The sequence below is a fragment of the Morone saxatilis genome, unplaced genomic scaffold (genome assembly GCF_004916995.1).
Source record: "Morone saxatilis isolate NCDOM2014 unplaced genomic scaffold, NCSU_SB_2.0 Contig6, whole genome shotgun sequence".
In the NCBI taxonomy this organism is placed as follows: domain Eukaryota; kingdom Metazoa; phylum Chordata; class Actinopteri; family Moronidae; genus Morone; species Morone saxatilis.
Window position 1 is genome coordinate 12,561,052 of NW_023340206.1, and position 15,501 is coordinate 12,576,552.

Sequence of the window (15,501 nt, forward strand, 5' to 3'; positions counted from 1 at the left end):
ATGTACATCTTTCCATCAAATTAAGATAAGTTAAAATCAAGGAGTACCGTTAAGTTTTAGCTTCTTAACGGTCTTTTTGTGCAACAGGTTAACCAAAATTGTAAGGACTTTCCTTTAAAGTCAGGATACCTTACCCCCGTTAAACCTTAGACATACCTGTAATTTGAAGCCCATTTGAAGGAACCGCCTTACACGGAAAAAACCTTACTGGTGCTATTCGTGGCAATTGGTTAGAACCAATATCTTCCTTTCCCTTATGACTTCTTCTTGCCTTCTCCTGGCATTTTCTTGCAATTTGCCTCTTCCCTTCAATGTCTCTTGCTAGGCTTGCAACACTTGATGCAGCTGCGAGCAGGATGGGAAGTTCAAACCCACAGGAGGTCCAAAAAACAAGATTTTAAGGAGGCTTGTTAGTTAGAACTCTCTGGCACAAAAATAAACAGCATGATCGCAATTACTTGTCGCACGTCCTAGCTGCGCAATTAGCTACCAAACCCTGCGTGTCCAACCGCGCAGGGAATCTTTCAACTATCCTCCGTTAATGGACCCATATTCTTTCCTTGTTTTCCCTGTTTGCTGCTCAGAGCTAGTGGATTGAAAGACCTGGGCAGTTGAAGGCTGACGGAACTCGCGCTCGATGCTCAAGAGGGAGGGTTGTCTGATTTTGAGCCGAGTGCTAGATGTCCTGAACTGTTTGTTGGGTGCTTCAATGGGGGTTCTGACCAAAAAGTCTTGTTCTGTTGGAACAGAACGTCCTCCAACTTGGCCGACGAGATTAAATTCTGTGTGTCCTGCAGAGAACAAAATGTCCTGTCAGCATCACTGAGTGACTTTCTATAATTGTTGATTGTTCTCGTGTATCTCTACAAGAACTGCTTTCCTTTAGACCTAAGGAGCAGAATAACTGTATCAGCAGGACACGCGGTAGAGTTTGCACTTGCAATAAAGCAGAATTTACTCTCATTTCAACTTCCGGCGAGGATCGTCAAGATTTTAAATACAAAGTTCCTGTTAAAGACAAGATATGTTTCAACGAGAGGAGGATTAGGAATGCAAGATATTTATATTTAGTCTTGCTTTTCCTCTATGGCCTGAGACTGAAGCAGCAAAGTTTGCCAGGAGTTTGTTGGCTATTTATGTCTAAGATATGACTCATCACATTCGCTACTGTATGGCTGTAGTACAGTATACGATGACACATAAACCACAGAGTAAGCGGCCCCACAACATCCAGGTCATGTTTCCTGCATTGTGTCAGTTCCGAAAGTTCTGAATGCTGCACTGCAATGAGCTAGCTGTCTGTGATCAGAAGGCAATAGTAAGCACACCTGATACATCGACCTCTCAAAACAATGTTATTTTCTGGTGAAACCATGAGTTCAGTCTCTAAGATCTGATCGTTTAATGCAGCATTGTGTGGTTTCTGAAGAGAGTACACTAACAGTTTGTTTGCTGACATGCAACGTGAAACCAGTGATTCATTATGAAGTCTGAAAAATGGTACACCAGTCAACATGGCTGCAACAGCTAGCTTGAATAGCTGGCTATGCAAAGTATTATTGTAAACCACACAGGATGGCGTTCTTACAGCAGACTCGTTTTGTCCTGGTTAACATCTGCTTCACAACAGGCAGTGTGTCAAAGATCAACCCCACGAATATTTCCCCCTGGGTAACTTAAGTCTTCAACGGTATGTCAAAAAAATTTTTTTAAAAGCTATTTATTTCGTCACCACAGGCTGGCACCAAAATGTGGGCTTTGTATAGTTAATAATCATAAATGTGCTATAAACATGTCTATATTTTTTGGGCATACAGTGTATGAAGTATGTGAAGACAGGGTCCCACCCCCCAGCTGCAATATGCACTTTCAGATGACAGACACTTATCGACTAATATCATACTCGTCCCTAATGGCTTTGGTGGAGAACAAAACCAACAGAACTTGGATGCATCGCGTGGAACGCTTCTGATATTCTTTCTGGTATTGTTATTTTTCTATATGCGCCGAGTGACACAGGGCAGTATTCAGTATTTTTCTCTACCAAGTTAGATAAGACACGTTAGCAAGTGACCTAAAGCCAAGGTTCCCTGTAGTCTAAATCAGTGGTTATATTCTTTTGTGACCGCCTTCCGAAACAGATAAAGCAATTTCTGTCTGTTCCACTAAAACAAGAGATAGCGCTGTATTCAGTATTTTTCCCTCTTTTCTAGGGGCCTGATTGAATCCCATCCCTCATCGTTCATCCTTGCCAAACTCCAGCCCCCCCCGATTCTAATCTGTGCAAAGCCTCAGTTAAAGGTGCTCCTGACCACTTGGTAACCTGCAGCTATAGGATGTTACTATTACGAATTATTATCAGGGCGCGGGCAAGTACAAATGGTAGAAACATAGAAAGATAAGTCTTATTCTATCTACCGTTTTCTAAGATTGTTCTTTGATCCCTTTGGATCCAAAATCAGAATCAGGAAGTTTTGTTTATGTGCCAAGTAGCGTTTTTAACGCCTACGAGGAATGTGACCTGGCGATGCACTCTGTGCCGTGCAATACAACATATACAGCATAGTACAAATACAAATATACAAATATCAACTTATGCTCAGAATCAAACACAAAAACTCATGCACAGGAAAAATAAGGAGAGTAACTTTCCAAAGATCAGTACAACCGTAGATATAAGAAAGATAAGAAGAGAAAAGAAAGATAAGAAGAGACATTAATGACATTAGTAATGTGCAAACTGATCTTTATCATGAATTAGGTTTTAGTTTCAGAGTTGTAGGTGTCTGGGTTACTTTCTCTTTCTCTGAAAACACGTGGTCACTCTAAGCTCTTCTGCTTATTGGCTTTCCTCCCCTAAAAACTCTGCGTCATATTGCTTTTAATCATTTAAAATATACTTTACAGATTATTTGACAACCTTGGAGTCTAAGAAAAAATAAATAAAGCGCGAATTTATTCTTGTTTTTGTGCTCGTATTACCAAATCTGCAATAAAAACACACTGTGTATTATTGTTATTGTGGGTAAACCAGCTAACTGACGGAACAGCCAATTTTCATCGTCCTGATTGGCTGTCACGAGAAAAGGGGCGGGCACATGGGAGTAATTCTAAACGCTGATTGGATGACGCTGTTTCCGTACAGTTCTACAGCAGCAGAAATAGGCTGAGTATCTGTTGGCACATTCGTTGCACAATTTTGGAAAAAAACCTCTTTCCAGTATTATTACATTTCTTCCAGAGATTGTACACGATCCCTCAAAAATAAAAGGTAAGTTTAATCACTTACTTCCTCACGCAGTCACTAAATGTAGCCAAAATACGGTATTTGTTATCATATTAAGATACACTTAAACTAGACTGATCCACAGATTTAAGGAGCTGAACTTGGCTTTGCTAATCGATAATGTTAAACGAAAAACAACTCCTAGAGAAGCACTAAAGACTGGTTATACGTCGCTAGCTTCCCCTTTATATTCGCTGTACCAAGCAGCACTTGTTTTAATAAATAATACACTTTCTTTGTAATGGTTTACGGAACCAGTCTTCGCCCACCACTTAAAGTCTGAATCGTTGGTTATAAACTACCAACCTGTCTCAAATGTTGTAATTGTAGTTCATATGTGACACTAGGTGAATTACATGTGAGCCGAATTCACCAATGCCACATACTTATTTAGGTAAAATGTTTTGTTTCTTTCTGTGACGCTGGTATTTATGGCAATAGAGAGGAAAACCTTAAAAAGTCACATTTCTGGATGGAATTTGGTTTTACGAAAGCTAGATAGGTCCTGGGAGGATTTCTGTTGGAGGATATTTTTAGACTAACGCTGGAGAGGCAGAGTGACACCAGTGGGGGAAATGAAACTTATGGACTTATGGGCCAGCTTGGTATGATTAAATATGTACTATAATGTTGGGTTTGAATAATGAACAAATGCAGATTTCAGATGCAAGAATGACAAAAATCCATATCTTTATTTTTCAGGATGGTTGTGTGTATTCATTATTTGTCTTTTTATTTTAGATTTTTCATTCAACAATGTTTAACACACAAGTCTAAAGTCTCAGATGTTGGACTTTTCTGCGTCTGCATCTTCTATATTTATTAACTTCTTGTTCAAATCTGAATAGACCCTTTTCACTGCAGCCACTCAGGGTGAACGCAGGTGTTATCACCTTTCCAGTGAGCCAACATGAACAATAGCAGCACCCTGACCTGAATAGAACAGAGCCTTAATTATGGGTAACATCTATGTCTACCCTACTATGTCATGTCAAAAGAAAAATGTGTAATAATCCTCCAAGATTACAGACCTCTTGGTTTTAGTTTCTAAAGTTCCCCTGAGCAGAAGGGAGGAGAGACATGTTGCATAATAATTATCGAGTCAGCACTTCTGATTTCTGTTTTCTTGATCTGTTAACAAGCCACTGGGTTGGTGTAGTGAGTGAAGATTGTAGCTCCAGAGCTCCCTGACATTTGACCTATCGATTTACTATCGATATTGCTTTTTAAAAATCAATTTTTGTGATGCACTGAATTTTAAATGAAGTATGGGCTACAAGTTGTGACCCTGAATCTTCATGAAGCTGCTCTTGTTCACCAGAAGATGGCGCAGTGGTGCCAGCTCCAGATGCTGGACTGCAAGTACCTGGAGCAGGTGGACCAGCTGTATGACGACTCGTTCCCCATGGACATCCGCCAGTACCTGAGCAAGTGGATCGAGAGCATCGACTGGTAAGACTGTCACACTGCGAGGAAACCTGAGTTCTTTTTGTTATCTTTTTTAAGTAAAGTTTTACTTTTTCAAATCCTTTTCTTAATTTTTTAATAGGGCTGCAACTTTAATTAGAAAATGTAGTTGAAAAGTTGCCACTGACTAAAATAACAAGAAAAAGAACATTTGTGTATTATCCTGCAACTAATGATTATTTTTCGTTATCAATTAATCTGCCTAATACTTTTTTGATTAATTGATAGTCAGTGAAATGTCAGAAAATGTCAAATAAAATGCTCATTAAAATGGTTTTAAATGTCTTTGTAGGATCCATTTAGGTTATTTATGTTTTTAATGTATGTAAATAGTTGTGTATGTATTTATAGACTACAACATTGTGACCAGTAGATGGTAGGAAGTTCCTAGTCTCTACTTGTTCTCCATCTCCGCCTCCTCAGGGACACGGTTGCCATGCAGGACTCTCTGGCCACAGTTCGATTCCACGACCTCCTGGCACAGCTCGACGACCAACACAGCCGCTTCGCCCTGGAGAACAACTTCCTGCTGCAGCACAACATCCGCAAGATCAAGAGGAACCTGCAGGTCAGACTTCTTTCTTTGTGTAATGAGTTATAATTTTGATGATAAACTCTAAATGTAGAGTGATTGTCTCTTCAGGATCGGTTCCAGGAAGATCCAGTCCACATGGCCATGATCATCTCCAGAAACCTGAAGGAGGAGCAGAAGATCCTGGCCACTGCAAAAAGTGCAGAGGTAAAACGTTTTCACAGAACTTTTCTTTCTTAGATAACGAAGAAAATGGATCCACTCATTTTAAAATAGTTTTATAATATTAAAATGACACATTTTGTATCTGAGAAAACATTATATAATTACACACTTATTATTATTCTGTAATTGTATAGGCGTTAATATATATTAGCCCGGAGGTTTGCTCAGCTTGTTTTTCTGAGATCCGGACGTACGATAAAATCCTTCATTCGGTTCAAATATAGAGGTAAAAACCACCAAGATCTAAAAAGTGGATGGTAAAAACGTGGCCTTAAACTATTTACAGCTTCTGGCAGACAACCACAACGTATGCACAAAAGGGATATGATGCCATCGACAGGCGATCGGTAAAATGCACCGTTACCTGAATAAAGTCTGAATATTGTTGGAAACATTTGGGATAATGTAGGTACACAACTCAACTACATATAGAACAAAGCTGTTTATAGACATTTTAATGAGGAAATGTATAGTTTTAAATCTTCCTGGACATGGCTAAGTTATTTGGCACTAAATATAGTTAAAACGTGTTCAATTTGTACAGTTTCAATTAATGAATTCTAATATATAATTTACAGAGACTTTCATTCAGTGCTTTTTTATTCACAAAGTAAAATATAGTGTTACCTTTCTGTTTGCAGCAGGAGGGTGAAGGGACGGTGTCGGCCATGGTGGTGGAGAAACAGAAGCTGGACAACAAAGTAAAGGAGATGAAAGACCGAGTCCAGGTAACTTATCTTTTTTACAGTCAATACAGACACCGTATAGATAACGTGTAAATACTAAACATCTTCACATGATGAACCGGGATCAGATTACAGTTACAGCTTCAGGTTGCAACATGACATCACGCTGGTAAGAAAAACTATCGAAATTCTCCTCAAATCTTCTTCTTCAGGTAGCGGATCAGAACATTAAGAACCTAGAAGATCTGCAGGACGAGTACGACTTCAAAGTCAACACGCTGAAGAACAGAGGTGGGAAAACTGCTGAATTGAAGAATTTAAACCTTAATTTTAAATTAATAATTAGCAAAAAAAATAAGACACAATTTCTTCAAACAGCATAATAAAACAAATGCAGGTATATATTAAATAAAGGAACCTGAAGGATTCTTATTTTTGTCACTTTTATTTAAACACTGTGACAAGATTACCTTCACTTAAACTTAGTTATGCAAGTGGTCTTACTCTTAAAATAATGAAAATAATCTTCTCCTTTGCTGGGATTTTTATTTTATGCAAACCATTATTGTTACTGGTTAAACTAAGCTCAATATTAGCTGTAACATCTTATTAAGAGAAAGTCTGATATCTTTTCTTAAAACCAGATTACTTTTCTAAGGCAAAACATGCTTGACAAGATTACTTTTCTTTTTAGACAAAAACTAAGACTAATATCTAACTAATTTCTGTTTTACTTTCTTGAGATTCCTTTTTTGCAGACACAACATTTTTTTACACAAAAAAAGAAATAACTGAATGTATTACATTCTGAATTTATAAGAAGGGACAAATAATTAGGAATTTGTCGTAGACAGCATTTCACAAAGCTTATAAAGATTCCCAGAACCCAACAACTCACAAAACTCCAGTATTTTTTAAGGGAGTCTGGGGCTGATGTGCCACCACCTTAACTGGTCCAGATACTGCTTTTTTAACAGTCTAAATGGGGTGTCAGTGTTCTCTTCCACAGTAAGACTCGCTAAACGCTAAACTCTGATTTAAGGTTTTATTTATGTTTCTGTAGAGAATGAAATGAACGGCATGACACCAAAGGAGCTGGAGAAAGAGAAAATGACGGTTGGGAGGATGGGCTTTGAACTCAAAGCCAAACGACAGGTGAGCAGACAGAGACGAAATAAAAACAGATGAGATATGTTTTAAGGGAGGGATTTGATTTGTCTCCTCCCATCCTCCTCTCTCCTCCTCCTCTTTCCCCTTATCCACCTTGTCCTCTCCCTTTTTCCTCTACTTCCTCTTCCTCTCTCCTCCTCACAGCAGTAGCTAGAGACCGAGGGCATACAGAGGATGGATGGCTGTCAGAGCTATATTTACGATTTCTTACCATATTTTTGTTCTAGTGCAAAAACTGTAAGATTTTGAGACTAAAATGACATCAAAATTCATTCTGGCACTGCTGGATAAGGGGAGAATAAGGTATCTTGTTATCGTTTGAGAATTGCTGTTGTGGTCGACCTGTTTATGAACGCTTTCTCTGCTGTTTCAGGACGTGGTGACCCAGCTGACCGACCTCCTCAACGTCACTCAGGCGTTGCTGTCTGACCTGATCTCCGAGGAGCTGCCTGAGTGGAAGCAGCGGCAGCAGATCGCCTGTATCGGCGGTCCGCCCAACGCCTGCGTGGACCAGCTACAGAACTGGTGAGTCTTCCTGCCTCCCACAAGCTTAATAAACAAACAACAGCAACAGAAAAAAATAAACAAATACTCTCCTCCTCCTCTTCCTCCTGCAGGTTCACAGCAGTAGCAGAGAGTCTCCAGCAGGTCCGTCAGCACCTGAAAAAGCTGCAGGAGTTGGAGCAGAAGTTCACCTACGACAGCGACCCCATCACACAGAAAAAAGCTTTCTTGGAGGCCCGAGCCCTGGATCTCCTCAAGAACCTTCTCTCCAAGTAAGGAACCTTATTATTGGTCATCAATTAGAATTTGATTTACTTTAACTTACAAATCTTTTTTTTTGTGGGTAACTAAGCAATAATGGACATTGTGTGTGTGTGTGTTTGTGTGTGTGTAGCTCCCTGGTTGTGGAGAGGCAGCCCTGCATGCCCACCCACCCTCAGAGACCCCTGGTGCTGAAAACAGGCGTCCAGTTCACTGTGAAACTACGGTAAGAGACAAAAAAAACACAATACTGATGTCAAAACTGAACTAGTTGTGGTTATAAGTTATACGTTCTTTTAGTACTCTTCTAATCTTCTAATAATTACACTTGTGGTTTTCCTGTTTTTCTGTGAAAAATCTGTGTCACCCAAATAAAATGTCACGAGTGAAAAATATAAACGCAGCAAACGTGTCACAAATGTACAAAAACAAGTGCAATTCTGTGTCAACTTCCTGTTTCAGTTGAATTTTTGTTTTTGTTCAGGTTCCTGGTGAAGCTGCAGGAGTTTAACTACCAGCTCAAAGTCAAGGCTGTGTTTGATAAGTAAGCTGTTCATTTACCTTCTGAGAACAGTTGATACCTGCCTGTGTATGAACATGTTTTTAATCTCTTAACTTCTGCTTTTCCTCAGAGATGTTACAGAGAAGAAAGGGTACGTCTCAAAAACCATTTACACACATTTTAAGATAAATATTCAACAAAGTCTCCTTTAATAACTCTTTTTATGCTAAAAATCCTAATACTGATACTTTCAGTAAGTAAACAGAAAAAAAGCATTATTCATTCAATATCAAATATTTGAATGTCAATAAATGTTCGACTCCTTATTCGTGTCTATTGTCAGGTTTCGGAAGTTCAACATTTTGGGAACAAACACCAAAGTTATGAACATGGAGGAGTCAAACGGCAGCCTTGCAGCAGAGTTCAGACATTTGGTAAGAAGGGTGTTTCATTTTAAATACTTTAAATGTACAATATGTAATTTCTGCCACTAAGGGGTCTCTCAATTCAAACAATAAAAGACAAAGTTTGATGACGTGGTGTGTTTCTCTAATTTGTTCTTGTTCTCCACGTAGCAACTGAAAGAGCAGAAGGTCGCCGGCAACCGAACGAATGAGGTAAGAGTCTCAGTGATGATATTATGAATGCGAGTGAAATTCTCATTCCTTCATGCATACAGCCTATTAATGATCAGATTTCTTGTTGCTGTGGTTGATAAATACATGTACAGTGACTTTAATTGTCCTGGAAAGGTGTGTAAAGAGTGGGAACCCTCTTTGTGTGTCCGTGTTTGTTCAGGGTCCTCTGATCGTCACCGAGGAGCTTCACTCGCTCAGCTTCGAGTCCGAGCTGCAGCTCAACCAGTCGGGTCTCAACATCAAACTGGAGGTGAGACCAGACGACACAACCTTGACACAAACGTCTAAATCACGATTTAAAGTGCAAATGTTATAATGTGGGGACATACAATCTCAGTAATATTGTTTTGTAGAAAAAAAAGAATTATTACATTTGTAAATCTGCGATTTTATTTATTGCCGTTGTGGGAGAGATCCCCTCATATAGTCTACAGGGGAAAATAAAAGACTAGCGTGTTATTTAATCTGGATTTCATGAGTTTGTTTATAATTATTTCCTGTTGTTGTTTATATGTTGTTGTAGGCAATATCTCTGCCTGTTGTGGTCATATCTAACGTTTGTCAGCTGCCCAGCGGCTGGGCCTCCATCCTCTGGTACAACATGCTGACCACCGAGCCGAAGGTGAACACACACGCACACACACGCGCGCACACACACACACACACACACAAACACAAACCAAGGTCATTATAGTTAGTTCCTTAAAAACTAAAAGTAGGAGTGACAAAACATTAAAGTTAACTGAATAAAAAAAGAAAAAGTGAAGAAATGTCTTTGGTTCATGTTTATTGAGATTGGGATTTTTTTACATGATAGATGGGCCTCGTGCAAGAACATGTCCGTTCTCAAGAGGATGTACGACTGATTTAGGAGAATTCATTCACCAATTTCCTCTAACTTTTAATTTTCTCTTAGACACAAACACAATTTACGAGTGGTGCAGTACTCAGATACTATACATTAGTACAAGTACTTGCTATTATTTCCATTTTATGCTACTTTATACTTCTACATCTCTACATATATTTAATAACTGCTTTTACCAGTTACTTTGCAGGTTTAAATTATTAATATAAAATATAAATAAATAAATAAGTTATTGTGTATTATTACTGTTTAACCCAGCAGTATATAAAGTAATTAAAAAAAATGTTCTTCCTTCACCAGCTGCAACATTAAATGCATCAATCATGTAGGAATCAGAAAGGCGTAATGAGTACTTTAAGTATATTTTGATGTGATGATGAGTATTTCTATACTGTATTGCTGCTACTTTTATTCAAGTCAAAAAGCTGAATGCTTCCTCACTCACTGCTGTCTTCTTTGATTGTGAAGTTTATTGTTAAATCATAGAAATATTACAGAATTTCTTCATAACCAAAATGGAGATTTCCTTGTCACAAGTGTTTGCTTGTAAAATGAGTGAGAATGTTTTTTTATTTTATATTTATTTAATTGGCCTCAAATGTCTTCAGACCCTTACTGGTGTTAATAAAGTTTCCTCATCTTCTCTCTCCTCATCCTCAGAATCTGAAGTTCTTCCTCTCCCCTCCGTCCGCGAAGTGGTCTCAGCTGTCCGAGGTTCTCAGCTGGCAGTTCTCCTCCGTCACTAAGCGAGGCCTGAACCAGGAGCAGCTCAACATGCTGGCTGACAAACTGCTCGGTGGGAACCGCATCACAAACACCCAACCGAAAGCAAAATTATAGACTTTTAAAGATTATCACCTCTGAGTCTTTCAGATCTTTCACACTTTGACACTATTATTCCGAGTATGACAATATTCAGACAATCGCCATAAAAAGTGTTTTTCTTTTGTGCATGCATCTCTACTCTAAACCGTTGGCTAGTCGGTTTGTTTACAACGCACAGAGCTGACTGTAAACAGGCAATCTGCAGTGAGAACTCCAAATGAGACGCTTATTCTAATGCGCTGTATAGATGTCATAATCATACCTTAATTAGAAAATGCTGAAACCTGAATGTTTCTCTGTAGGAGCCAAGGCCCAGAGGAACCCAGAGGGACAAATTCCATGGACCAAGTTTTGCAAGGTTAACCACAATCGGCCTATGATATACAGTAGATATGTTTGGTTTTTAATTAAAAATACAGCCTTTCAAAGCATTATTTTGTTATTTACATGATTGCTTTATTTGTAGTATCTGTAAAGTGTATCTTTGCTAAACCCTTTTTCTTTTTTCCCGCAGCAGGGTGCCAATGAGAAAGCTTTTCCCTTCTGGTTGTGGATCGAAGGAATCCTCGATGTGATCAAAAGACACCTGCTTTCTCTCTGGAACGACGGGTGAGCTCATTTTTAGATTAAACATTTCTGAGAGGTCTGAGAGTGGATTTGTGATTTTTTTTTTCTGCCTCTGTGTGCAGCTCCATCATGGGCTTCATCAGTAAGGAGAGGGAGAAGGCTCTGCTGAGTGACAAGTGTCCCGGTACCTTCCTGCTCAGGTTCAGTGAGAGCAGCAGAGAGGGAGCTATCACCTTCACCTGGATCGAACACGACGTGCACGGTGAGCAAAGGGAATTGGTGTAGAAAGTGCTTCTTCGGCCGCATTTAGTGTCCAATAACGGCTACTTTGTTTTCAAACTGTAAGCAAAAGAAATCAGGCACAACGGCTGCTCGCTTTTATTTCTTTTACACTCAAGTGCTGCCTTTGATGCTGTTGATCATAGCTCTTACATCGCTTAGAGACTTGGGAAGGGCACAGCTCCTAGCTCATTGTTTCCTTGAATTCTAATAATTGGTATCTGTATCACATAAGTTACTGCACGTTGGTTTGGTTTCATTATTGGAAGTTTCTAAAATCTCTGTTTTTGAACCCAGACAAGCCGGTCTTCCATTCTGTGGAGCCGTACACAAAGAAGGAACTGTCCGCCGTCTCTTTGCCCGACATCATCCGCACCTACAAGGTCATGGCCGCCGAGAACATCCCTGAGAACCCGCTTCGTTTCCTCTACCCCAACATCCCAAAAGACAAGGCCTTCGGGAAGTACTACCCCAAACCCACAGAGAGTAAGTACTCCAGTAAATGACATCGTCCGTAATGAAATACTTTTCAAAGGTCCAGTGTGTAACATTTTGGAGGCTCTATTGTTGTGTTTTTTTTACATATTAAGACTTATTTTCAGGTCTAATAAACACCTGAAAATGAGTCTTAATATTTTATTTTGACAATTAATTTCAATTAAATGCAAAAATATTTGCAGGAGAGGGTTTGCAGGACTCAATCATACATATTATATACAGTATGAAGCAACTACATTTTTCATGCATAATGTGTACTTAAAGTACATTTTGCTGACAATAATTCAGTTGTATTGAAGTATTTTTACAGCATGATATTGCCACTTTGACTTAAATAAAGAATCTGAATACTTCCTCCACCACCACTGCACACTTTACGCTTTCTATTTAATTTACTCAATCGCAAAATACACATTCTGATACAAAACTTCATTCAGATTTTTAAAGGTTTATCTGTGTGTATCTGACTTCCAGCTACAGAGCCCATGGACGTAGAGAACCCAGAGAGGACCGGCTACATGAAGACGGAGCTCATATCTGTCTCAGAAGTGTAAGCATCCGTCACAAAAACATATTCATGATAATTAATGTGATATATTTTGTGTTAATGTGGATGTTCTTCTCTCCTGTTGGTACAGACATCCGTCCAGACTGCAGGACAACATGATGCCGATGACTCCTGACGACTACAAGGCTTTATCGCAGTACGTGAGCCCCAGAGATATCGATGCTGTGGTGAGTACCGCTTTGTACCACGAGTTTACAGACTGCTGCTGTGTGTGCATCTTTAAATACTGCTGTCCAGAGTCCTGCGCAGGTCCAGAACCAACTCACCGTTTAATGTTAGATCCAGGATGCACAGCCGAGGGAAAAGAATAATAAGCCTGTCGTGTCTCTGTGTCTTTCTTCTTGCTCTGCTTTCAGGCCAACAATCTGATTTCTGGATTTGAAGAGTTTGACGTTCAGGTAGACGCAGCTTTAACTTGTTGCTCTACACTGAATAGTCCTTGTTAAAGTGTGTTTGTGTTGTTTTGTGCTACAGCAGATAGCAATGTCTTTTAAAGCATGAATTCAATTGATCTTCGTAAGTCCTGCCAGTTTTGGAACCTCGGTCAACTTTCTCCTTTCTCTAATTCTACTGGCGGTAAATGCAAAAAGGTCTTTGCTAATTTAATAGTATAAAATAAGAATACCGTATTGCTTTTTAGCTATTTGTAGAATAGATTCATAGAAAAAAAGGACAGAAATACAGAAATAGGGGTTCAACCTTTTATGACGAGCCCACAGAAGAAGAAAACATTACTTTATGCTGTTTACAAGGTTCATTATTAGAAGATAAGTCAGCTCAGTTTATGTGAATTATTAATTATTAATCGCTTCAGACTGTCAAACCAAACTCCATTCAAAAAGCAGGTGTTTTATGGTAAACTAACTAAAGATGTGATCATATATATATATATATATATATATATATATATGTCTCTCTTATCTTTTAACCATCTTCAAAATGTAGCATATCTACATACATTAAAGGAGGAAGTTGTTCCACAAAGGGGCGGGGCTTAATAAGGGCCAATTGTACTGTTCACGTGCAGTTTACTTGCATGAATGAAAAATTCTAATCTTTTGTGAACAACAAAGTAATTGTTTATAGATTTTTATGAATTGTTTTGAAAGAAATAATTCTATTTTTTTTAACTTTGTGCCTGGATTGATGCATCTGCATGTGGTTAACATGTGAAGGATCAGTTTGTCTCTTTTAGATACTAAACGATATAGATCTTCTTCTTTAACACCTTCCTAACAAGATACTGGGTACAAGTTGCTGTAGTTTGTCTTTCTGTAGCTGTTTTTTTTTTTTTTTTCTCCTTAGAAAAGAAAAATAGACACAAATGTATTGATCAAGAATAATTTAAATAACATGTTATCCCTTTCTTCTCTTTCCAGATGAGTTCAGAGTTTTCGGACCAAAACTGAGGACGACCAAGTGTCTTTATCTCATCCCTTTCTTCACACTTTACTTTACGTCAGAGCTTTTGGTTGATCATTTATAACGCTCTCAGTGTTGCTGTGGATCTTAAAACTCTTTTATTATTTTAAAATCATTATTATTATTATTATTATTATTATTATTATTATTGTGGGGTCAGGGAACCTTTTAAGTTTGGATACAGATCAGTATAGTAACCAATCAGCAGAACATTGGAGAGAATAAAGCCCCATTTGGAAGAGCTTATCATCACAGGGTTGGTGGGGAATAAAATATTTACTGTATAATAACTGTAATAAATGTGAACATACATATTATTATTATTATTATTATTACCCATAATAGGATCACAATAATAGTATATTATTGGGCAGAGGGTAAAAAAAATTGCCCACATATTCACTTCACACAAAGCAGGTGATGTTAAAATCTCCCAACCTCACCAGGTGAAATAAATACAGTCCAAATGGGGTTAAAATCAAGTTAAGTCGCTTTATTTCTGTACATATGTTTCTTTTTCTTATGAAATGTGAACTCCTCCTTTAATGTAAAACAGTGAAATTTAAGAATGTCATTCTGAAAAGCCGCCTTCTTTGTATCAGAAATACTATGAACACACGCCGATTTAAAGGAAACTTTAAAAGAATAATTTGTGGAAAAAATGTGTGACACATAATGTATGTGTTAAGTTTTCCTGTAGCAACCTGAGCTTTTATTTAAGAAACTGTATCATGAGCTTTTGTTTTCTAAAGGGCTGTAACAGTGGAACGAGCAATTAAACGACATAATGACTTCATGAGTTTTGTTTATTTTTGAATAAATCAAATCAAATGTCCTGTTATTGAAGATTATCTGTATTACAAAGCACATTTTATTTTTTACATAGATATACATAAAATAACTAGCTAAAGCTCGAACAAATGTTATATTACATTGTACAGGTAGTTCAATAGGACACATTGAAAGATGATCATTTTAACCCACACATTAACCAACATTAAATACTTTAACATAAATAAAAAAGAGAACATTTAAACATTAAACAGTGGTTCTCAACCTTTTTTTGGCCAGTGTCCCCCTATTCGTTAAAATATATATGTATATTCTGTTATTATTATTATTATTATTATTGTTATTATTATTACTGTTATTATTATTATTATTATTATTATTATTATTATTATTCAGCTTTATATAAATAAT

The 15,501-nt window shown here is 38.0% G+C and overlaps 1 protein-coding gene and 1 long non-coding RNA gene across 7 annotated transcripts in view; one reads left to right on the top strand and one right to left on the bottom strand.

Annotated features, from left to right (window-relative positions):
- Nucleotides 1–15,501, bottom strand: part of LOC118339896 — a 59,466-nt gene that overhangs the window by 39,758 nt on the left and 4,207 nt on the right. The window lies entirely within an intron of this gene.
- Nucleotides 3,116–15,094, top strand: stat1a (signal transducer and activator of transcription 1a). Of its 6 annotated transcripts, none has more exons than XM_035677700.1 (25): nt 3,116–3,271; nt 4,608–4,738; nt 5,177–5,321; nt 5,397–5,492; nt 6,152–6,238; nt 6,409–6,487; nt 7,260–7,351; nt 7,740–7,891; nt 7,984–8,142; nt 8,265–8,357; nt 8,616–8,675; nt 8,764–8,784; nt 8,977–9,067; nt 9,209–9,250; nt 9,432–9,521; nt 9,795–9,893; nt 10,800–10,935; nt 11,267–11,322; nt 11,479–11,573; nt 11,654–11,793; nt 12,108–12,296; nt 12,783–12,858; nt 12,947–13,043; nt 13,233–13,274; nt 14,256–15,094. In XM_035677700.1, exons 2-25 carry the CDS (start codon nt 4,611–4,613, stop codon nt 14,283–14,285), a joined length of 2,295 nt encoding a protein of 764 aa, XP_035533593.1. In that variant the 5' UTR covers nt 3,116–3,271; nt 4,608–4,610; the 3' UTR covers nt 14,286–15,094. The 6 variants fall into 6 exon arrangements, with proteins under 6 accessions (XP_035533593.1, XP_035533595.1, XP_035533596.1 ...); XM_035677702.1 differs by having other exon boundaries at nt 11,482–11,573; XM_035677703.1 differs by having other exon boundaries at nt 6,155–6,238.

Bases quoted from the DNA above. Each gene is read 5' to 3' on its own strand.
- stat1a (XM_035677700.1), top strand. From the start codon at position 4,611: ATGGCGCAGTGGTGCCAGCTCCAGATGCTGGACTGCAAGTACCTGGAG. The intron at 8,785-8,976 runs GTACGTCTCAAA...GTCTATTGTCAG, and splicing joins GATGTTACAGAGAAGAAAGG to GTTTCGGAAGTTCAACATTT. The intron at 10,936-11,266 runs GTGGGAACCGCA...GTTTCTCTGTAG, and splicing joins GCTGGCTGACAAACTGCTCG to GAGCCAAGGCCCAGAGGAAC.